Source organism: Vigna umbellata, chromosome 5 (genome assembly GCF_029865625.1).
Source record: "Vigna umbellata cultivar VRB3 chromosome 5, Vumbellata_1.0, whole genome shotgun sequence".
NCBI lineage: Eukaryota > Viridiplantae > Streptophyta > Magnoliopsida > Fabales > Fabaceae > Vigna > Vigna umbellata.
In genome coordinates, this window is record NC_142169.1 from 36,956,321 (window position 1) to 36,980,609 (window position 24,289).

Genomic DNA, 24,289 nt, shown 5'->3' on the forward strand with positions numbered 1-24,289 from the left:
TTAGTGTGCTTTTGTAAGCTCTACTCTTGTGAGAGTGTTATATACTTGGTTTTATCTTGAACCTTGGTTTAAGTGGCGACAACCAGCACTTATCTTGGGTGGCCTAGTTCCCAACTCTTTTCCCATTCCCTTTATATTCTCTTTATCTTTTAGTTAATTTAGTTTACATTCAAGTTTGCTATTTTGCATAATCGTTGCAAATTTAAAATTGACAAATTGCATAAACTTCTAATTTAGTAAGCATCGTTTATTAAGGATAGTTAATCAATTTTACACACTAAACTTAAGTAACAAACCATGTTAAAGAATCTATTTATATGAATTTAAAATATTTTTTATTGTCTCAATTATTTTAATTACTACATTTAATCTTGTTAGTTGTGTCGTTACTTAACTAACTACAACGGTAAAACTAAAACAAAAAATCTGTCAATCTAAATGTAACAAGATTTTAGATAGACTAAGATGAAAGTCATCAATATAACTTAGAAAAGAAAAAAGAGACCAAAACGAAAAATTGTTATATTCCAAAAGAAGAAAAGCGTAAATTGAAAATTATACATAACGAACAAACTCCCCATTTTATATAAGGATTATGAGAAATAAAAGTTTTACGATGATTAAATTTTAACTCGGACCAAATGAAAACATCTATCATGTAATGAATGTATTTAAAAACAACAGCCAATATATTGAAAAACATATTATGGGTATAATGATTAGAGATCAGTTCAATTCCTCAAACCCAAATTAATATACAAGGTATAACGCTGCATGCAACAATCAACTTCAGGTGCTTTGCCATGAAGATGTCACAACTTACTCATGAGCTTATCATTCAAACAGGTCTTGTTCATTTTCCAAATCCCATACAGCAATTCTTCCATCCAATCCTGTATATTCGATGTGTAGGCATTAGCAAAAGCAGCCTAAGCAAAAAAATTAACAAAAATTCAGATGACCATCATTCTCTATTAACCTGATGTGCTGAAACGCCTTATCATTTTGCCATGTTCCCCAAGTGGCATAATACAACTACAAAACCCGAAAATCAACCCAGACGTTAGCATTTTATATGAAGTTGCCTGCATCCAACTGTCATTGTGTTGCAGGTAGTGGGGCATAAAAAGTGAACAGAACAATGGAAAATATGTAACATAACCAGTCACATTTGGAGAAAGTCCGGCGTCATAAAGGATATACATACTTTATGCAGTTCTCATGAACAGTTCCACGAGTTCTTGAAGTTTCAACTGCATCATTGTTCAATCCTTGCTTTGATTGGCCATAAAACTTCACAAATGCCTCAGAGAACTGATTAAAAGACAATTTGACAAATGAAGAAAAGAGTAAACCTCCAGTTAATAACATAAATAGAAATAAACGAAATATCTACAAGCCTAGAACATATGACCTTGTGCCAACCTATATTAAACTTGATTCAGCTGTCAAAGTTCACATTACAGTGAGGTTTAGATAATACCGAGCAAATACTTAATTACATTTTGTCTCTCCATTGACCAATGTGCAAATTATTTCCCTCACTAAATTTTTGTTCAAGAAAAGCATTAATGAGTTAGAGTAGATTAATTAATACGAGGAGTAGATGACAGAAAACCAGTTAAGGTAGTTGGACATATGAAAAAAGGCCAGTGGTGGCACCAATGCAGAAAGTAGATTACATTGTGGTAGCTAGGCAGGGCTAGGGGTAGGGTTCTTTAGTCAATGATGGATCAGTTCGTTTTCTATTGGATAATTTCTTAATAACTAGTGTGCTTTTGCTTTTAAAAGACTGACCTTTCACAGCTATCTTGTGTAACAATTTACAGTAACTACACTCTAATATTATGATTTTCAGCAGTAGGTTAACCCTTCCTACAGGATATAAATCCCCCGCTAATTGTACTTCCCATTTTCTCTAATATAAATTTCATTTTCATTAAAATATGCAACTAGTAATGCATGTACCTTGAGAGGCAAAAACAACTTCCTTTTATTAATTTGTGGGGTTCAGCTAAAAGCTGGCACGATGTGTCTTCATTAGACGTAAAATGGAAGTTATGAAACCCCCTCAAGCTGACAGCATCATTTTTCGCTGACATTTTCTCTTTGATCTTTCTAATTTGACAAATCTAAATGTGTTAGGAAGACCACGAATTCTATCTATAAGCCGTCACAACTCGACCAGTATTTTCACGATAGACATTATAATTAATGAAATTGATTTCCAGCATGAGATTCATGTTTCATGTAGTGGAATTATTGAATAATCTTTTGCAAGAAATTCAGTTACCTGTGAACCATATCTTGATCCAGAAGATACTGCTTTCCGTTCTCCCAGATATCTGACAAAACTCCTATTGATAAAAGAACACATCAAAAGATTAGTGAAAATAAACTAGAAACCAAAACAAACACTTTTCTCCCACCTAGAAAGATATTTAAATGCGTCATTACGTAGAGATGAAAAAACATTAACTCTAGGTCTAAAAGAAAGTAGAAATATTGCATAAAAATAGGCCAAAGTCACGTTTATAAGGAAAATCTCAAACACAAATATCTGAATTTATACGTACCAAATTCCCCTTTCATCTGCCGCAAAAACCATTGGATTGCAATCAAATCCTACACCGATCACTTTTCTCTCAGAAACAAAGAGTACCTGAAACATGTCATATGATGATCCACCGGTTCCAAAAAAATCAGTAAATATGAAAAAAGGCCTTGGGAAACTAAAAATAGATAGATAGGGTGGATGCTGACCCACATCACGGAGGGGCAAATCACGGAACACAACATTTTGGGCCAAAGGAGAAGGACCAACATCATCAACAAAATATATCATAGAATTGTGACCTGTATAATATTAACAAATATATTTAGTATGTTAGAATCTTGTAAATAAATAAATGCTGCATATTAAGATTAATTAAATAGATTATATAGTTAAGTTATGAGCTTCAAATAGTTTTACTGAATATGTTGTAATTATATCCTCGATATTTTGTAATTATGTTTTCTCCCTACAAATTCAATAGCTCCTTCGTGGTCCAGACAAGGAATTTATCCCTATGCTCTCCTGTTTCTGTCTCGACATGGTCAAAAAACAAAAGACACGAACAGACTTAATAAAATACAATAAATTGAAGATTTCGTGATTTTATATAAAAGGCTGTTGAAAGTCAGACATCGACTAGAGATAAGGCTAATTTATAATATATAAGTGGGTGCAAACCTCACCTTACAAGCCGATTTTGTGGGGTTGAGTTAGGCTTAAAGTCCACTTCTTAACATGGTATTAGAACCAGGTTAGAGCCTATCCTAGCGATATTTGTTATTTGTTGGGCATATTGTTCCACCCGCTATCGGACTATTATTAGACCATCCATTAATGTCTAATCTCACGCTCGAGAAATATATACCTCGGCGTGAGGGGAGTGTGTTGAAAGTCCCACATCGATTAGAGATAAGCCTAATTTATAATATATAAGTGGGTACAAACCTCACCTTACAAGCCGATTTTGTAGAGTTGAGTTAAGCTTAAAGTCCACTTCTTAACAAAGGTAAATATTTTACTTTAATATAACAGGTGAAAAAAATATAGGTGCACACCATGCAAACCTAAAATACCTAATAGTACCAAAAAGTTTATCTCTAATATTCCTCTTTTATTAAAATATAAAGATGATAACTAATCCTCAGCAGAAGCATCTAACTTTCAGCCATTATCATAAGCTAGCCGAGGATAACCATCCAGAGGAAACAATTTTCTCACCTACATATGCTAGAGTATTGCCACTTGGCGACCACTTGACTCCAAATGTCCAAGATGAAGAGAGATCAAGCTGAACAATCAGCTGTTGAACAACAAAAACAGCATAAGCAGAAGATATACTTGGCCAACAGTCTTTTCATTTCATTTCTCTAATTTTTTCTGTTTTTTTAGGAGGTAGAAGAAAAAAATGTTAAGAAAACTAATTAGATATTCGGTTCATTCTTATAATCTTAAACAAATAAATCCTTTCAGCTGCATTTAGCCACTGATCAGTATGCTAAAATATATAAATCCAGACATCAAACCTTTATAAAGTCTTTTTTTAAAAACAATGCCAGTTTAAAAACAACAGTTGAATAATTTATTCATAGGATATTTAACAGGCTTTACAAGCCATGTATTTATTGCAACATGTACGCAAATTTATTTACATTAAGCTGATCATATATATATATAAATTTCACATGTGGAATAAGAGTTAAAATTGAACCTCTCCAAATTTTGTATCTGGTGAAGTACCTTTTTTTGAATCCCTGTGCCAATTCAACAAACACTTAAATTGGAATGATATAAAAAACATAAACAGAAAAAGTCAGCCACATCAAAGATCCTTTTATCATACTTTGCATCAACGCCTTTAATAAATGTGGAGAATACTCGGCATTTTCCATCTGTGGATGTTGTCGCAAGAAGAATCTGCAGGTAAAACAAACAGATGTTGCGCATAGGGTTCTTTTACATCACATACAAAACTCTCTCTCTCTCTCTCTGTGTGTGTTAGAAAGACAGACTAACATTATCTGGATGCCAAGAAACACTTGTCACCGAAGAATTGTGTTTTTTCCTGATGAGTTTGCTGACCCACCTACAAAAAAGATAAAAATATAAAATAAAGTAATAAACTGAAAACAAAAGAAAGATCTAAGAACTATTTTGAAAGTTTGATGTTCCAATTATATCAACTGTGTCCACATCTATGATACATGGATACAATACAAGCATTAGATATGACACACATCTGACACGACAATTCATTTCATCTTAAGGAATATAGGATACGGTCATTTGATACATTTAAAGTATATATCTATGCATGTATATAATTCACAACAAAATAAACGTTATATCTATGCATGTATATAATTCACAAAATAAAATAAATGTTATTATAACTTTTTCAATAAACCATATTAAAACTGAAAATCATTATTAAATTTATCAAAATGTATATACAATAGTGAGAGAGAGTTGTTTCTATCAACATTTGCTGTCACAGCACAGAGATTATCCAATTATTTTCAGGTATATGTAAGCATTATTATTTAAAAATCGCCATATTTGGCATCACTTATTGTTTCTCTAGTTAGTTCGTTAGTTTTCAGGATAATCAATATATTTCTCTCTCTCTCTAGGCATGCAGGCAGGTATGAAGAGATCCTTTTGCTGATGGAGTTAATTAACAATAGCCTAATCAATGTACATTTCCCACAACTAAGTCGTTCAATGTAGTGACATTTACATCTTTGAAACCCCAAGATTCAAAATCAAAAAAATTTGACTGGACTTCACTGGATTTAATAGGGGTTTTAATGAAACCACGGGTAAGTTTTCAATTTTCAGGATGCTCTAAAAGTTGGGTAATCCATTGGTCATGGTGGTGTTACTGAGGAAAAGTCAAACCACAGACAACGCATGGAACAGGGTTATATCCACTGAAAATGACAAATAACCACACTAAATAGGTTTCTTTTTTATTGTAGCTAGATGATAAAGAACTAGTGAAGTACAGTGCAAGGAAGCATCGACAAACCAGTTGTTGTCCTGTTCATAGTAGCATATACAAGTAGTTTTGGCTCCACTTCCCACTGCAAATTTGTTTTCTGTCAACATAATTTGGAAATGCATCATAACCGTAACATATAACTTCTAACAACAGTTTACAAAATAGTTAACATAAAAGGTTTAGAAAACTATTCTAGAAAAACTACAAAAAAAAAAAGAAGATATTACAAAGAAGGTGCAAGCCATAATTACAAAGAAGATATTACAAAGAAGATATTACAAAAAAGAAGATATTACAAAAAAAAAGATATTACAGTGCAAGGAAGGGCAAAAATGGCATCTTGGAGGATCAAACCTCCCATATTTACACCCATGACTTGAATGGGGTAAAATTTGATCGAATACAAAATTACACCAGACGTTCATGGAAAAGGCATAACTAATGTTGGCTTATGATAGCCTCTTAGTAATTAAATCTTCCAACACAGACACAAAGTGAAATCTAACCGTACAGAGGGTGGAGAAGGAAGCGACTTTTCAACCCAACACAATTATTTTAAATTATGGGATGACTTGGACACAAAACTTGCTTACCTAACTTAGAAGACATACAATTTATACCTTATTATTTTCCCTGCATAAAGTTTCATGAATATATAAACATATCTCTACTTAAGAAAAAGGTAGAGAAACTGAAACATGGCAACATGTTTAATACCTTTCGGACTCCACTGAACACAAAGAGCAGCACGGTTTAGTCTAAGGATAACAAGAGTTGGCACCCATTCTGATGCTTCAAGGTTCCAAACATATCTACAATGAACGCATGGTTTGCATATAAACTTGTTATTATGTAGTGTGTTTATATAAAAAATGCAATGTTCAAAAGTCACCAAAACCTAGGGTGACAAGTCTAATGTTCTAAATCACGCAGACACTCACGAATTCCGATCGTGGGATGCAGTAACTATTTTATTTGATCTTGCACTCCAGTCCATTGAAGAAATTACCTGGTCATGCTGAGGAAGAAAAAAGCTAAGAAATGAAACTATTCATAAAATCTCCAACCAAATTAGTTAACCATTATAAACAGAATTGGATTTGGAAAAGAAAATCAATCATTTGTTATTGGCATCAGAGTTGACTTATTGACAAAGAATATGATACAACTTATTGCTTGCATATTGCATTCATTCTGTTAGGACACAACCTCCTATTATGAAGGTCCATACAAGAACAAACAAGGGAAAAGGAAAATGCAGCTATTTGTTTTAATTCAAACAGCTGTGAAATCTGTTAGTTAAGTTGTTGAGTTGGGAAATTTGTATAAATATAGGTGGGTTTTCAGATTTGGGAGGAGGGACAAGATTAGTTGATTAGTGGGACGTTCCTGGACCCTCAAAGTGCCAGGGGTGTGTCTGTATAGGGATTTCCTTATCTTGGTTTCAGTGGTGGGAAATGTGCAATCCAAACCAATCTTGAGTTATTTTCAAGAACACACTTATCCAGAGGTTTCAACCAGTTTTGATGGGAGACCATTTCGAATCGTTGTTGGCTCTGAAGCAGGAGAACTCCGTGAGTGAAGTCATCACTCAATTTGAATGATTTGCTAGAGTTATTAAGGGATTGGATGAACAGTATTTGATAAAGATTTTTTCAAATGGGCTGCGGGAAGAGATTAGAGCAGAATTGAAATTGTATAAAACAACAAATCTTTCAGAAATAATGAATAAAACCCATGCTATTGAAGGGAAAAGTATAGTGGCAGCAAAGGTAGCAAGGGATTAGAGACCTAGGAGGGGGTACGAGTTTTCCCTATTCAAAGAGGAACAAAGGAATTGATAACAGCACCTCCAAGATCAAGGATAGCACTAATTCAGCACCACCCAAATCATCGGCAGAAGCAAATTCTTTTTCTCAATCTGTTACCAGCAAGGGCAATAAGGAGGAAAAGGCTAACAGTGATGGCCACAACAGAGACAACTTTGAAAGGTTGACACAGTCAAAGCTCCAAGAACAGACAACTCAATGACATGTTAACTGAAGGGCAAGAAAATGGAGGAAGTTTCTATAATGGCTAAACTTTTTCTCAATTCCACCTTGAGAACAAGGTGAATCTTTCTGGGCTGGGCACTGTTAGGACACAACCTCCTATTATGAAGGTCCATAAAAGAAGAAACAAGGGAAAAGAAAAATGCAGCTATTTGTTTTAATTCAAACAGCTCTGAAATTTGTTATTTAAGTTGTTGTGTTGGGAAACTTGTATAAATATAGGTGTGTTTTCAAGATTGGGAGGGAGGGAGAAAATTAGTTGATTAGTGGGACGTTCCTGGACCCTCAAAGTGTGTGTCTGTAAAGGAATTTCTGAAACTTCTATACGCAATTCTCAATTCCTTTGTTTGAGTTTCCCTTCTTTCTTTCTTTTTTTGAGTTTCTGATCCAGTTTCTATGACATTCTTACAGCACTTCCAATCATTTCTGACAATCGAACTTAACCATTTTAATCATTAAGTATCAAAAAGACCAGTTTTACATATCTTCTACTGTGATCAAATCCTGAAGCAAGAGTACAAAATTAATAACATTATTTTAATTGGAAAAAAAAGGCAGAAATATTAGCACAATACCTTTTGAAGAACATACACCTTTTCCCATTTTTCTTCAACCAACCTATAGATGTGCACTTCATTATTGTTTGGACATAAAGCAACCACTACACAAGGAGATAACTATATTATAATATTTGAAGAAATATTCGAAGAATTAACAAAAGCAGTAATAATATGCCTTAAAGACGATAAAAAGATTTGTTATTTTAAGCCCCATAAACAGTACTCTTTATCTTCAAATATAATATGATACATTAAATGCTAAAATGTTTTGCATATCATATTCATGAAACAGTAAAACTGCAGGAGATGATATTTGCACGATAAAAAGAAAATCTTGAAGCATCTTAAATTATTTCCATTGTTTGATGAGCTTTATAACAATTATGTCTTGGACAAAATCATCAACTTGGTCCAAAGCAACAACTTAAAATTATTTTCCTAGCATTAATGCATTAGCAACAAGCAAATAAATATCAGAAAATATTCACACTATAATTTTCCTAATTGAGATCAAACTTCCAAGTTCAAACGTATTTTGATAACACAATTCAAGAGAATAGTGGTCAATCTTGGATTGTAGCACAGAGAGGCCAACTGTAAAAGACACTATAGCAGGATAGTAAAAACGAGATGGCAATATACCACTTACCAAATAATCAAAAAAGAAATTAAAAAATTAAATAAAATATTCGGAATCAAAGTCATATTCATTATTAATAAGTCATGGACAAAAAGAATAGAACAGTCGAGCGTTGAGAGACAAAACGTGATTGGGTCAACAGAGAATGAGCAGATGGGGATAGGAAATGCATGATTGAGAAAACACAAGACTCGGTGACCAGAAATACTAGTAAATGCTGGGAATGGTCATAGGTACTGCCAAGAATCAATGAATTTGAGCTCATGAGGGTAGACAAGACAAGCATAGGCTTAGTCGATCAATAATGACTGCATAGGAACAAAGGAGGGTCTTCAATATTATAAAGCCAGCTAGAAAATGATAAATTTTAGAGATTCCACATTGACTAGTGGTGTGATTAAAATCAAATATATAAGGGACATGTAAGCTTCAACTTACAAGTTCATTTTGTGAGGCTGAGTTTAACCTAAACTCCTTCTAAGATGGTCTCAAATCTTATTTTAGCAGCCATTGTTGGGTTTAACATGTTATATGCTATAAGGCAACTATTGGACTACCCATTAACATATAGTCTCACTTACAATGTCCAATTCTTAGTGTAAAAAAAGTATGTTGGAGATTTCATATTGACTAGTTTTATGGCTAGAATAGAGATATAAGTGGGATGCAATCCTTTCTTACAGGGTTTTGTGATGTTAATTTAACCTAAAACTCCTTCTAAGAATGAAAATATTACAATAACAGGGTTGGAAGAGTCCAAAAATGGGCCAAAATGGGGCTTTACCCTCCATGTGAGGAAGAGAAATAAGAATAGCCCCAATTTTAGCTACAGATTGCAATGCAACACACATGATGTTGAAGAGCTCCAGAACTCTCCGTTTTTAAACATCAATTTCGACGATTTCAAGCATCCAAAAAAAGGGAACTAAACTTATTACTCAACCTCCTAACTTCTCCCCTCCCCTTGTACAAAAATTTCACATTGCACACTTCAACTTCTAATACCTCTCCCTCAAGTTCTTCAACACATCCTGTGCTCTGCTTTGGGTCCACAACTTAGTACCTCTCGCTCAAGTTTACATACATCCATGATTGAGGTTATATAATATAACCAAGTCCATTTTCCATCTTAAACAATAACATTCTCCCACCATCACAAAGCAGAATAGCATGTGCAAAACTCAAATAAATTCAAATCAGAAACCAATGGCATCCTAGTTAAAGTAAAAGAAAACATCAACACTCAACACGTAGGGATTATCAGCTTCGTCATCGAACAATGTTTATGCAGAAGGTTTCCAGTTTCCACAAACCACAAACCGCGCTCGATTTCAAATGCAAAAGCGCAAAAGAAAACAAAAAATCGGATCCAATCGAAATCGCATCTACAAAATAAAAAAACTCCACGTTCCATCGACGAACAGAACACATCCATAATTCAAACCACCGCCAAATAGGATTTCCTAAAAATTGGTAAAAGAAATAAGAAAAACGAATGGCATACTCTGTTCACTCTCGAAACAGTGAATTTTGTCCGAATTCAAACAGAAAAAAGAATTTGAATTACAGAGAGAGAGGATAAGTACTAGATTGATCAGAGCTCCAGGCGTGGCAAGTGATGCATTGCGCGAATTGGTGAACCGCCGTAACCGCCATTATGTCTCTTCCAATCTTGTGCAGTGAATTAAACAAAACGAGATCTGGCGGTGAAGAGAAGCGAAGAAGGTTATCTTAGGGATTGTTTGGGTGCGCAAGAGAGACCGAGCTAACCATCAATCAGTGCTAGCTTGCCGTGTTGAGGAGACGAAGATGAGTATATGCCTCTGTTTACGTGCTTAACTAAAACTTACTTTCACACGTGCTTTTCATTTGTGTAAATTATAATATTTACATCCTTTTTGTTTTTCTTAGGTTTAATTTCGGAGGTGTCTACATGCATATTTATTTCAATTAGTTCATCGGATTTTAAAAGTGTTAAATTAGATTTTTTTTTTGGTAAAATTGAGTTAATAATGTCTTTGTCGTAAATTATTGTGAACGACGTTAACTTTCTTGCCTGATGGCATGTTGAGGTATCATTTAATAACTTCGTTGGTACAGTAAGAGGTCATGATGTGGATTTATTTGATTTTAAGTTTAAAATAAAATAAGCTGGTAATCGCTCCCCCTTTAACTCCGTCATTGTTCTTTGGGGATCCAGCGATGACTTTGCCGCCGAACACGAAGGCTCCAACACCTTTGAGCTCTTTCACGATGATGACGATCGCACTGGCCCGTCCGCTCCCGCTCACCATGTCGGAGTTCCTCCTCTGTTCAGGTTTCGGCCGCATACTCGAGCAGTTCACACAGATCGAGATGAACGGTATGCTACCACGAGTTAAAGGGGACGTTAAATATGCAAACATATTTACCCTCGTGTAGATGCAATCAATCATCATATATGGTCCAGGCCATGATGGAGGTATCTGCAGATGGGTGCTCAAATGTTTCGGTTTTGATTCTTGGGTTTTGCCTAATTTCAAAAATTATGTTTCTGGCTCTTCAGAGAGACGATGTGGAACTCGTTGTTAACGATCCCTTCATCACCATCGATTACATGGTACACACCTTCTCTTCTCCCTTATTGTGGATGGTTCAAGAAGAGAGGTGAAGAGATTTTTGTGTGTGGAATTGGGCAGTCTACAACTTTCCCTTCCAAATCCAAACCTAGAAAAAATTGTCTTTTGATTGGTGGTTGTGGAGGTGCTGTGTGGGCTTGGGGTTTGGGTGAATGGAGGTGATGAAGTATTTGTCTGCTATTGGGGAGTGTGGATGGTTTAGGAAGTGAAGAGAAGGGATTTTTGTGTGTGGAATTGTGTAGTGTGTGTGGAGTGGTGAATGGGTGTTGGAAATTTGTGTAGGTGGAGGGAGACTTGTGTGATTAGCATAAATGAAAATGCCCTAAATCGGTTTTTCCTCAATTTCAAATACTCAATCTTTAATATCTAGCTTAACCTTTAACTACGTAACACGTCACCATGCATACAATATAAAGATGACATGTTACCACTACATTATGCCAGATAATCAATCCCTTAACTCCGCTTGCTTTTATTTAACGGAAGGGATGATTTTGACGCAAAATTTAATAAGTGAGGATCAATTTCAAACACTTTTAAAACGAAAAACTGAATTGACATTATTCAATAAAAACTGGAGAAAAAATAGGCTATTAAGCCTATACTTCATCACTCAGTTTTCCATTAAATAAATAAAATTAATTTCAACTTTTAGGAATAATTATATAATATATAAATTGTAATATGGTTATATGTTTTAATTTTATTTTTATTTTCTTAAATTATAAATTACCATTTTAAAAACCACGGTCCAAATTACTATTTTTTAGGCTTAAAATATTTTACGAGTTATTTAGATTATTCATCAAACCTATTTTATAACTTTAAACTTTTTTTTGTACGAAAATAAAACGAGTAAATTACGTTAACTTCGCATAATATTTTCAAACTACAGTTATACGAGTGTTATATATAAAACAGGATAGCAATGTAATATTTTGTTTAAAACATGGAAAATGATACTTGAACAACCACTTTTGACAACATTTGGACACGGTACAGGTGTCCAAATGGTAGTGGTCCACGTGGAAAAATAAAATGAAAATGAAATATGACGTGGAAAGGGAGTGGTCAGGGTTTGCAGGTCCGCGTTTCAAATTTGAAATTGAATTTGGAACAATTGTAGAGAGAGAAGCAAAGGTTCAGAGAGAGAGTGTAACCTAGAGAGAGCCCGAGAGAGTTGGAGAAAGGGAGTTCGAGAGAGAGAGGTCCGACGGACTGCTTGCCGGAGTGTCGCCGGACAAAGTTGAAGGTCGTCTCGGAGCTATTCAACCCCTTCAGCCGGTTCTGATTCACGGCCGCCGCAGCTCCGACGTTGGCGAACGAACCGAAGACGGCGTCGTCTTCCCTCCGGCCCAGCGAACTAGGGGCGCGTTCTGAGTCTCACTTCGTCCCACCTGCTTCCCTCCCTGTGCCGAGCCTTTGCATTCACCGCCGGAGTGCCACCGGAGCATCGCCGGAGTGCCGCCGGAGTTTCGATTGTACGGTGGACGAAAAAGAGGGGTTTTCCGGGTTGTTAGTCCCACCCACACATTTTTCTTCCTATGTGTTCGAACCGGCACACGTTGTGTTCACCCAAGGTTTCGTTTTTTTTATTTGAGTGGAATGAAGCTTTAATATATGTATGATGTTGTTTGTGGATGATTTTGGTTATGTATGATACGTTGTTAGTAAGCTGTAAAAATATGACTTGTTGGATAGCGGTGGAATGTTGTTTATGTATGATGGAGGTGGTTTGTTAATAGTATTTGTTGGATGAATTAAATGTGTGGTGATTGATACTATGAACATGAGAACATAAACATTATTCCTTTGACGATACTGAAAATGTGTCTCCGAAGTGGGAAAATTTATGGAATAGAGGACCTCCAAAAGTAATGTAATTTCACTTTTTGTGCTTTACCCGTAATCTAGATATTTGATAAGTTATTAGATGAAATAAATGTGGTGGGATGACTTGGGATTTTAGAAGGTCCTTTGATATAATTAATGATATTGTGTGTGTGGTTGTCCATTTCATGTTTATCCTTTATAAATTGACATATAATTGAAGTGTAATGGATTTTGTTGTGTTAATGATTTTTATAGATGTTGTTGAAGCATGTTTCAAGGCTGAACAATATAATAACATTTGATAGTTTTTTCTAATTTTGAACTGCATGTTCCTTATCGTGTTCTTATCAAGATAATACCGTATATTTTTAGCTTGTATTCAATTTGAATGAGGTAAATTGAAAAATCTAAATTATCATCCATACATATTAAGATTCGTAAAAAAGTTTTCCAAGATTCATAATCCTTTCCACATACATTTTAGTGATGCATCAGTGATATTCATTATAGTTCAGAGTAAAAGGACATGATTTAGTTTGTTAGCACACTATTTAGTATTTTGGAAAATGTTGTATCTGGCCGTAATAAATTACCTATGCCTGGTGCAGCATGGATGACTGCATGTGCACCTGCTTTGTTGATGCTATCTTTATTTAAAGTGTGTATTATTCACGTTTGAAAACTCGATTGCGTTTCTGTATGAAGAATTTTTAGATGACAGTTCGTTTTGTAAATAAATTGACATTTTTATAGTAAAATATAATGATTGGAGTAAGAATTTTAAGAGAAGTTCAAATATAATTGAAGTGTAATGGATTTTGTTGTGTTAATGATTTTTATAGATGTTTTTTGGTTAATCTTACATTGTTTTTGTAATTTTGTTGGATTGGTAGTCATGGACCTAGTTGGCCTTGCTCTGAAAGAAACAAGTCACCCCAAAATGAGAGTGGTCGACCTAGTTGGCCTTTCTGTGAAAAAACTTCAACCCAATTACCCACTTAATTCGGCTTTGGTACCAGTTATGTTGCTGAACCATGAGTCTCACAAAATGTATTTTTATGTGGTAGGAATTTGTTAATAAAATGTTAAGAAAATGTTCCCAAATTACTTATAAGTAGATCAAATGAGGGAAAATAAACAAGCCACCCCAAAATTAGTGTGGTGGACGTAGTTGGCCTTGATGTGCAAAAACTTCAACCCAAGTACCCACTTAATTCGCCTTTGGTACCAGTTCTGTTCCTGTACCATGAGTCTTACAAAATGTATTTTTATGTGGCACGAATTTGTTAACAAAATCTTAAAAAATTGTTCCCAAATTACTTAGAAGTAGATGAAATCAAGGAAAACAAACAAGCCACCCCAAAATGAGAGTGGTGGACGTAATTGGCCTTGATGTGCAAAAACTTCAAGACAAGTACCCACTTAATTTGCCTTTGGTACCAGTTATGTTGTTGAACCATGAGTCTTACAAAATGTATTTTTATGTGGCACGAATGATATAAATTAATAAATTACTATTATTTCTTTGTTCTCTTTTTGCTTGTGTTTTAACAAATGCTCACAATGTTTGTTATCATTTCCAATTTGTTCTTTTACTTGATTGTGTTGGTGTAATGTAATTTCACTTTTTGTGTTGGTGTAGTGTGATGGAGGAACTTGGTGAACAAAGTAAAGGACGTGATACAAGGAAGAAGGTACGTAGGATTGTATTTGATTTGCATACATTTGTTGTTTGACTGTATTTAATTAGTAAGCATGACTTCGTATGCAGTTAGTGTTCAGACACTACTGCAAAACCAAGATGATAGGTCTTTTGAACGAACGGTTGACTTTTGAGCAGAAGGGTTACATTGAGAAGAGTGTTTTTGGTTGGTTGTTATACTTGCCAGGTTGTATTAACATAGGTAGGAATTTGTTATCTAAGTTATGTGGTCAATGGGTAGATAACATGAGTGGGTTTTATTTTGGTGACAAAGTTATTAAGTTTACTGAATTTGATGTCTGTCTATCGGTAGGGTTGCCTATTGTTGGTGAAGTGATAGATTTAAATAAAGTTGGGCATCGTAGTGTTTGTAGGGAGTACTTCCCTGAGGGGAAAGAAGATGTGAGAATGGTATATGACTTTTTGTTAGAGGAAATGAAAATTTTCCATTGGAACATTTTTGCAGCTTGTATATATTGGTAGGGATATCAGAGTTCTTGCTTCCCAATCGAAGTAGAGTAGTATTTCCAATTATTTTTGACCTTGTTTGGGAGTTGGGGTGTGTGGCTAAGTACAATTGGGGCAGTTTAGTTTTTCAGTACTTTGTTGAAAGTGTGTGTAGTGCTTCAACAACAATGAAGAATGAAACAAGCAAAAGCCATATTCATGTTCAAGGATGTGCTTACCTGTTGCAGGTACATGTTTCTTATGTAATTGTTAATCAAAGACAATGATTCGTTATTGTTTTCATCATTTTTATTGTCATTGTTGATGGATTAAAAATTTGCAGGTATGGTTTTGTCACCATTTTGTGACATCGAAGTCCATCTATAGTACACGGGTAACAAAATTCCCAAGGTTGTTGAACTGGATTGATATGAATATTGGGGATAAGTTTATCAAAACTGCTTTGGCAAAGGGATCAGTGAGTAGTTGTTGATTACACGAATGTGTTGGTGCAAAGTAATTTATGATTTGTGTTTTTATGAAATCAAAATTGTTAATGACATTGCAGGTTGTTATTGATGTTGGTATGTCCAAAGAGGAGCTTTGTTATGGTATGGTGAAAGACGCTTGTGAGAAATTTGGTATTCCATTTAAGAAGCAAAATAGAGGAGATAAGGAAAAATTAATTTCTGTTGTAGAAGAACAAACACGGGTAATTGCGGACATGCAAAGTAGTATTAACGATTTAAGAAAGTTGGTTGAAGCAAAAAATGAAGATAAGAATGAAAATTTTGTGGAAGAACCGTTGTGGGGAAGTGAAGATCGTTGTCAAAGTACACCGGTTCAACATGAGCAGCAAACCCCGGTGTTTCAAGGTGGTTTTGAAATGCAACAAAGCACAATGTATGATCGTATGAAAGCGCAACCCCGAATACGGCTTAAGAGTGTCGTAAAAAGAAGTCCTTATACTGCAGATGGTAGAAGAAAACAATGAGTACTTCAATAAGTTGTATTACATTAGGAATTTAAGTTTTAGATAATGTTATGATGTTTGGAATCCTGTTGAAAAAGTTGGTTGAATTTTGAAAACATTGGAATCCTTTTTTGAATTGTCATGATTTGATTTTTGTTGTTTGTAATGGTTTATGACAGATCCAGGGAGTTGAAATGAAGTGGGATGAACATGAAATAAAGTTATTTGAAATGAAGTTTGTATGGTATTGATGGAGAATTTGAGGCATGATTATGGAGTTTTTGGCATGGTTGTTGAAAGAAATTAGGTTTTGGAATTGGTTATTATTTTTGTTAGACCAGAAATCATAACAAACAAATTAAATTGAAATATATTGTTGGTCATACAGCATCATTGTTCAAACTGAACATTACAAATTGATTAAGTCGATGTTGAACTCAGGTAACCGTGGTGAGCAAAAGTAATACCATTAGTCCCCACTTAATTGAACGATGATCTCATTTGTGTTTTGTTAGGTGCATTTGTTGTTTTTTAACATAATTTTGGGACATAGGTTGTGTTATTTATTCATAATTTAGCAGCCTTGTTAAAATATAATAATTTTCGACATGATGGTGAATATCACAACTTGAAACCGTTTATGAAAAAGGTAGTGTACCCTAGTGTGCATAAGTTATAAAGTAAGTACCCAATTATATGAACTACGATCCCACATGTTATTGGAATGTACAATTGCTCTTCGTTCAGAAATTTTACATGCTGTGTGTTTTTTTATTGTGTATTATCATCATTTTTTATGAAATTGACAAGAGTAGTTGAAAACCTTGAAGTCGAAGTAAGTCTACCGTAGTGGGCATAATACATAACACAAGTACCCATTTATTTGCAGTGTTAAACCACATTTTATTTTAAAGTTACATTTGTTATTTGTGTTAATTATTTGGTGACCTGAGGTGTAATTTACGTTGATGGAAATGGCAGGATGCCGTAACAAAATATTATTACAACATGCAAGTCATTTTGAGGTAGAAAGATGTTTTAGAAGTTCACAAACCCCTGTGTGCAAAATTGATAACATAAGTACCCAAATATTTTAACTAAAGTCCTAGTTATGTACAATAATTATATTTAATATTTTGAAGACAATATTTGACTTAGGGCATGTGTTTTGATGTGTAAAAGGTCAACAAATATTTAGTAATAAACCTTTTGTTTGTTACAATATTTTAATTCATGTTACACAAAAATTATTGTGTTTGATTATTTATTAGTATATTATTCAGTAAATGGGAAATGTCAGTGATGATTTTTACAACAAATGTTGCAATGCTTTTGATAAATTTATTTATTTTATTTGACCATACGAAATGAAGTTAAGTAAAAAATAAGCAAGTTGAAGTAGAACAATTGTATGAAGACCAACGTGATTGACACAAAGAAGTAATAATTGGATTTTCATTAGAACATAAATATTGAAAGACATTAACATGAATTCATAATGTAGATTATGCTTTAGACTGAGATTGGATGTATAAGAGTACATGGACATCCATTAATATAAACTTCAACTATAATGTCATTTCCAAGATTGTTAACCTCAAACAGCAGGACATCTCCCTCCTTCAATCCATATTCCGTGCAAAATTCCTTCCATCATTTGCCAAACTTTGTTGAATTGCGAGTGACAGAAACCAAAACACTACACATGATGTCGTCCTTCTGTCCAAGGAGCATAACCTGTGTCAAGCCTTTGCTCTTGATAAGATTCCCAAATGCAGTTTGCAAGTCCTGTGCAGTAAAAAATATCAAGTAATTGACATTGTGGAATTTATGAAAATTATATTCCAAAAAAAATTGTATTTACCACGTACCAAATGACTTCCCTATGATTGTGATTTTGTCAACTTCACCGCAAACAATGAGGTATCAAGATAATTGGTAGAATCATAAATGAAAGATTCCCTACTCTCTTGGGAGCAAGCACCAAAATATATGGTGATATGAAAATTATTATTACCCACATACTCGAAACTTATGTGGGAATTGTTCAACCTTTGAGGGTATATGTTTCTCATTTCACCCCAGCCATTAGTTATTATAGGATTGATGGTATCCATGTTATAAGTCACCACATGTGTGTGACCATTGTTGTCCACCAACGACCATGTGGGTCCTAATTCATTTTCAAATGCCGCAGCAAAGTGCCTATCAACGTACCCAATGTCCTGAAGAAGTTGTAACCAAGTATAAGGTAACTTTCATGACAATAAATTAATTGAGAAGAACATGCTTACATAATGAGATAAGTGGATGGATCCAAATTTCCACAAGATTCTTAATGTTTGAGCGGAGGTTGAGGCAGCCATTATTTCAAAATGCAAAACCCAGATGTTTGGCTCTTTCCATTTAGCCAACCCTAGACGACAAATATATACACAATGAAGAGGTTTGACGAAAAGTTTCAACACTGCACCGTGAGACGTGTCCATTCAATTGGTAGAGTAAAGTAATACTTTCCTTACAAGAATGTTAAATGGCATTGGGAGAAGTTAGGTGGCATTTGAATTCGTTCAACCAACCATTAAATGTGTTCAACCGTTTTAACAACCATTTCTTTCATAATAAATGAGTTGTAAATGTGCCAATGTTTTTGACGTGGTGGTTGGGGTACATTAAATGGAAAACAGAACACTAAAAACAACATAATGTGCACCAAATCAAAACTCGTTGATGCTTTCATGATTTTGTGAGTAAAACAACAATGGCCAAAATTGTATACAAAATCAAGAAAAAGAAGAAATTGGAAATGATAACATACATTGTCAACATTTATTAATGCACAAGCAAAAGAGAACAAAAAATTAATAGTAATCTAGTAATTTATATCATTCACATTATTGGATATAACGATTGATGGCGAAAGTAATTAGCATTGATCACTAATAAAAATAATTTATAATGTAACATTTGAATAAATTGTGAAACGGTGCTTTGAATGAAATAACAATGAGAAATTAAATGGCCACATTTGTCAATAACATTACGTTAATAGTAATTATTACCATAAGCAGTAATTGATAAATATTAAAATTATTATATTATAATAATAAACTATATGTAAACTATATTTAATTGTACCATATTCATGAAAAAAAAATGTAACCAAGTTATAAATTTATGTTATTTATTTGAATGAAAGGACACACATAATATTGAATAGCATACATACCCCAAAAAAGAAGTTTATTCCCACAGTGCATGGGTTAAAGGTGTGTATAAGTATTTGGTGAGAAGTCATCATTGTGAACAATGTATTCTCCGGATGTCAATAAAGACATGAATTCTGATTGGGTGAGTTGAGATTCAAACATATCCTCAGTTGGAAGTTCCTGAACATTATGGACCTGCGTTATGTCATGGTTACTTGTTTCCTGAAATAACAGTATTAGTTAAGGTTTAAATGAATAAAGTTGATTAGTAATAATACTACATAAAAACAAATGAGATGTGTGTCTATTACTCACATTGGAATTCCTTGCATGTTTGGTTTTAGTAGCATGAGACTTTTTCTTTTTTGTTATTTTTTCAACTGTTGATTGCATTCTTTTTGTCCTTGGTCGGCCTTTGCGTTTGACAGCTACAGGACTGCGCACAATTAAGTCGTCAATTTGACAACTAGGTCCAACCTCTTCACTACAATGTAGATGTGCATCCATGTTAGATGCATCATCATTGACCAACGACAATGTCGTTGATGTACATACACCCAATTTTTTCCCTATAGAGTTTAAATCTGAAAGCAACTTATCAGATGCAGTCTCAGAATCACAAGCAACCTCGGCGATGTCATAGAAACGCTTACACAAAGCTTGGTACCTTTGCATCTTAGGCTCTTCAATGTTATTGTTGTAAGATGCTTTAATGAGAGTATTCTTCTACGGACGTTTTTGCTCCACCTTCGCAAATCATATTTTGTTGGTACATTACGCACATCTTCCTGCCCTAGGACCAATAACGAATGTCGACACAAGATTCCTCTAAACTCAAATAGTTGGCAACTGCAATGAGTGTCGGTTGTCACAGGATGAAAGACTACTACATGAAATTTTGAACGACAATCACCTTCCCATATGAAGTCTTATTTAACAGTGTACCTAGTTATAGTAGCTTCTTTTGTCATGTTTTTAATGAAGCAGTTCATGCGTGACCGAAATTCGTTTTGAACTTCTATAAATTTTGCCTGTGTGTACTCGGTTTGATATTGTCTTTCAATAAGAGATTGAGATCCACATGGTAGAGTCGTATTCATTGAAGAGAAATCTGCCTCAATTTCTTTTTGCATCTTTTGTCGTAGGGCGTTATCGTACTGTTGCACAAATTGTTGAAGTGTTGTACTTGAATTTATGAATCCATCAAAGAATGCATTCATACCCTCACTTCGTTGCGTAGTTGACATTCCCTCCCAAAATTGATATTTCATATAACAAGGAACCCATCGTTGTCTATCTGCATACAATGAATTTAGCCAATCATTTTTCTCTAACCCTTGACATGACATCAAATTTGCCCAGCCTAACTCAAACTCTTTATAAGTGATTGTCTCATACACAAGCCTCTTAAGTTCACTTTTGATTGCACCATAGCGTTTGTAGGCTTGCAACTTCTCAGGTATTTTTGGACATTGCCTTACATTGGCCAGTGACGATACCTTGAGGAGCCTTGTTTGACATACATCTAAGCCAAGTTGAAAATAGCCATGTGAATGTGGTAGTGTCCTCTACGGAAATCAAAGCACAACCAAGTAATATGGAATGACCATGATGATTAACCCCAACAAATGGTGCAAATGGCATGTCATATTTGTTTGTTAGGTAGGTTGTGTCAAAGGACACAACATCACCAAAATCTACACATGCTGCGCGACTTCGTGCATCGGCCCAAAAGACACTACTTATTCGGTTGTCGTCGTCCATTTCCATATCATAGAAAAAATCATTGTTTAATTCTCTCATTCTTGAAAAATACCTTAATAGTGTTTGGTCATCACCTTCCTTACAAAGAGTTCTTCTGTGATGCCCAATGTAATTACGGGCATCATGTTCCACAAATGGTATATTTTCAAATCCACCGGCATCATTAACCAAAGATATGAAACTTTTGTTAATGCGAACACAAGAATGATTATTGATATTAAGGGTGTGCTTCGCATGCATATTAATTCTTCAATTACCACGTATCAGGTTGGAGTTATTTGGACACATGTCATGGCTATGTTCAATAACAACTGTTCTCACATGTCATCTTCCTTCTTTCATAACAACTGTGATTCCAGCTGGACATTGGTTTTTTTGACTTGGCTGGGTTTTCCATTCTGGAGCAATGGAAGATAGGTACTTCCCTTCCCTAGAGCAAACTAATTTAAGGAAGATTAAGTCGTTGTTCTTATTTCTCCTAGAAGTCCTTATCCGAACACCAAAACCAGTCCTCACAGCATAGTCAGTGTAAAAACTTTTAACTTCTTCAATTGTATCAAACCACATATGAATTTTAGGGACAATATCGTTGACATTCTGAATGGAATCGTTGTTCACCGCACAAGTTACTTCTTCAGACGACATAATTTGTGACAAAGACATTCAAACGCAATGCCTAGTCCAACATGACATGGACATGAAAGGTAAATGAAAGCAATCATTAAAACATTACAACAACATATTTGGTTTTCTGGGACCACTAATGTTCATGCCCAGACTTTGTCATAACCACAAATTTGTTGTATTTCCTACTTCCAAACATTATTGTAATAAAAGCCAATATTTTCCTTGTTGCATCAACAAAAAAATAAGTGTATAATAGAAGGCATAACATTTGAAATCAGTAAAACATTAACTTACAAAGAGAAGGAACGCCCTTTCACAATCGCTTCAATAAATGGCCTTCAATACCCTACCAAGGTCCAACGTCCAAGGTCTTGGGGATTAAATGCTCTTCAATGTCTTACCAACTTCCTGGGGATTAAATGCTCTTGAATGTCTTACCAACTTCATACACGTAAGTTGTTGCTTTCGGCCATAGTCTGTAATTGTTGAATGAGAAAAGGTGAGTAATGCAAACAAATTAATGACAAAAGTGGGGTTTATTTGCCTTTTCAGTGCATTAAATGGAAGTTGTTGGCTGGGCGGGAAAGTCCAACGGGTGCAACGCCTAAACATTAATTGCATGACAAGCCAATTAAAGGTTTTAGATGCACAAAGGTCATTTCAAAATAATTAAATATTATTATATCATTATTCAATTGTTAAGTTATCCCTGCGTTAGTCGTGTTGAAAAAGTTTGAAGTCTAATTATGCCAATTTAAGTCAATATTATATTATTATATTCCTCTATATATTACAGCTTTCGATTTCCTATTGGCATAGCTCTTGAAAGCAATTTGAACGTAAGGTAGAGTTGCTTATCCTTTAACTACAACTTTTGCGTTTTATCCTTAGTCCATGCATAACCTAATTCGTTTTCAAGGATGCAGATTCAAAGAATGGAGCCATGGGAGGGACTTGATATAGACGATAGTGATCTCAAAGCATTCTTACAAAAGTGCAACTCAACTACAACGTTGATACCAGGACCTGTTAGAAATGTACAAGTGGCCATGCTAAACAGGGAAACAGATGAACCTAAGTCAACACAGGAATTTGTTAATGACATTGCAAAGGCAACATTTGATCGGGATTTTAAATCAAATCCTTGGATATTGGCTGAGAAGTTCATTAAACACCATGGTGAACATTTTCATTATGAGTGGACACAGTTATACTTTAAATGTTTAATGTTGACAATAACAAGATATTGTTGGCAGGACTTGTAGAAGATGGCAACATTAACAACGTCACCCAACTAGAACGCGTTAAGTCAATGCATGCCCTTCCATTTGTAGCATGCATTGTTAAAGAGTGCAACCCAAATGGATTGGGTGACATGAAAATTGTTGTCAAGGTCAATCACTAACAGGATCGAACTGCCACACTCTCTACATTGTTAACTTTGTTTAAAGCGTCCTTTGTTAACTTTTTCACTATTCCTTGCTAGCAGGATCAAAGTAACTCATTGTCTGCTTCGGTGCACAACAAAGTCCTTCTGCATCCAGAGTTTGGGCCGGATATAGGAGTTGGTGCTGTGTTATTATTGCAAAGTGTAAACCAACTACAACTTCTAATAATAAGCTTTAAGAATCATGCACCACGTTAACGTATTCATTGCTTTAAAATGTTATACATATCTTTACGCACAGGTTGGTGCATTGAGTCCTTTTGGAAGGATTTACTATTTGAATATAACCGTCCGGAATATTGTGAAGGTAATATCGTGAACTTATAACGAAATCCTAAATTTTGTGTTACTTACGTAAGTGCGACGTTATTAAATTTGATTGTAACGAATGTGTAGGTCTTCAAAGCTGACATAGGTCCTCCAACTGAGGAACTACTTAACGCTTCATCAAGACCTGTGATTCGACCCTACCCATGTGCCCAAAACAACAACAAAAACAAAGATGTTGGTCCATCTGAAAAGGTTTGTCCTTCTACCTCTAATAATAAAACAACAACCCCCATGGAAGATTAATGAGCGTTTAGAAATTTACGTCATGTTTGTATTTGAATCATTAGTTAACATTAATATTAGTTTTGTTTTGTAACGTACTGTATGCACTTATTTTAATATCAATGAAGGTTAAGTTTTGACAATTGAAAGAAAAGAATAACCATAATTTACGTTGAACATCATTGTCATCCACCTTACCTAGCCTTGCTTTGGTTTCAGCATTTCGTAGTGGATTCATCCGACATCGTTCATCTGAAACAAATTGAGCTCAATTCATTTCTACAAGGCCTGTATACAATGACAACATA

The 24,289-nt window shown here is 34.6% G+C and overlaps 3 protein-coding genes across 4 annotated transcripts; 2 read left to right on the forward strand and 1 right to left on the reverse strand.

Moving 5' to 3' along the window:
- Positions 1-562: 562 nt before the first annotated feature.
- On the reverse strand, positions 563-10,643 carry LOC148198261 (actin-related protein 2/3 complex subunit 1B-like). 2 transcript variants are annotated; one of them, XM_088116734.1, is made up of 15 exons: positions 10,396-10,643; positions 8,185-8,270; positions 6,500-6,576; positions 6,276-6,370; positions 5,586-5,640; positions 4,571-4,640; positions 4,398-4,471; positions 4,266-4,308; positions 3,776-3,857; positions 2,768-2,856; positions 2,577-2,662; positions 2,294-2,357; positions 1,208-1,314; positions 980-1,035; positions 563-893 (listed from the first exon to the last, which is right to left on the reverse strand). In XM_088116734.1, exons 1-15 carry the CDS (start codon positions 10,463-10,465, stop codon positions 835-837), a joined length of 1,113 nt encoding a protein of 370 aa, XP_087972860.1. In that variant the 5' UTR covers positions 10,466-10,643; the 3' UTR covers positions 563-834. The 2 variants fall into 2 exon arrangements, with proteins under 2 accessions (XP_087972860.1, XP_087972859.1); XM_088116733.1 differs by having other exon boundaries at positions 5,586-5,655; positions 10,396-10,642.
- A 4,263-nt stretch (positions 10,644-14,906) lies between these two features.
- LOC148198262 (uncharacterized) lies at positions 14,907-24,002 on the forward strand. Its single transcript, XM_088116229.1, has 4 exons — positions 14,907-14,954; positions 23,472-23,546; positions 23,671-23,736; positions 23,826-24,002. The coding sequence occupies exons 1-4, from the start codon at positions 14,907-14,909 to the stop codon at positions 24,000-24,002; spliced, it is 366 nt and encodes a 121-aa protein (XP_087972355.1).
- Positions 15,598-16,403, forward strand: LOC148198263 (uncharacterized). Its single transcript, XM_088116238.1, has 3 exons — positions 15,598-15,657; positions 15,753-15,887; positions 15,978-16,403. Exons 1-3 carry the CDS (start codon positions 15,598-15,600, stop codon positions 16,401-16,403), a joined length of 621 nt encoding a protein of 206 aa, XP_087972364.1.
- Positions 24,003-24,289: the final 287 nt, after the last annotated feature.

Coding starts and splice junctions, on each gene's coding strand:
- LOC148198262 (XM_088116229.1), top strand. CDS start 14,907: ATGGAGGAACTTGGTGAACAAAGTAAAGGACGTGATACAAGGAAGAAG. Junction 14,955..23,471: donor GACGTGATACAAGGAAGAAG/GTACGTAGGATT, acceptor CCTTGCTAGCAG/GATCAAAGTAACTCATTGTC. Junction 23,737..23,825: donor CCGTCCGGAATATTGTGAAG/GTAATATCGTGA, acceptor ACGAATGTGTAG/GTCTTCAAAGCTGACATAGG.
- LOC148198263 (XM_088116238.1), top strand. CDS start 15,598: ATGAAGAATGAAACAAGCAAAAGCCATATTCATGTTCAAGGATGTGCT. Junction 15,658..15,752: donor GATGTGCTTACCTGTTGCAG/GTACATGTTTCT, acceptor AAAAATTTGCAG/GTATGGTTTTGTCACCATTT. Junction 15,888..15,977: donor CTGCTTTGGCAAAGGGATCA/GTGAGTAGTTGT, acceptor ATGACATTGCAG/GTTGTTATTGATGTTGGTAT.
- LOC148198261 (XM_088116733.1), bottom strand. CDS start 10,465: ATGGCGGTTACGGCGGTTCACCAATTCGCGCAATGCATCACTTGCCAC. Junction 4,641..5,585: donor TATGAACAGGACAACAACTG/GTTTGTCGATGC, acceptor TCTTTTTTGTAG/GTGGGTCAGCAAACTCATCA. Junction 2,358..2,576: donor GCAGATGAAAGGGGAATTTG/GTACGTATAAAT, acceptor TTTTATCAATAG/GAGTTTTGTCAGATATCTGG.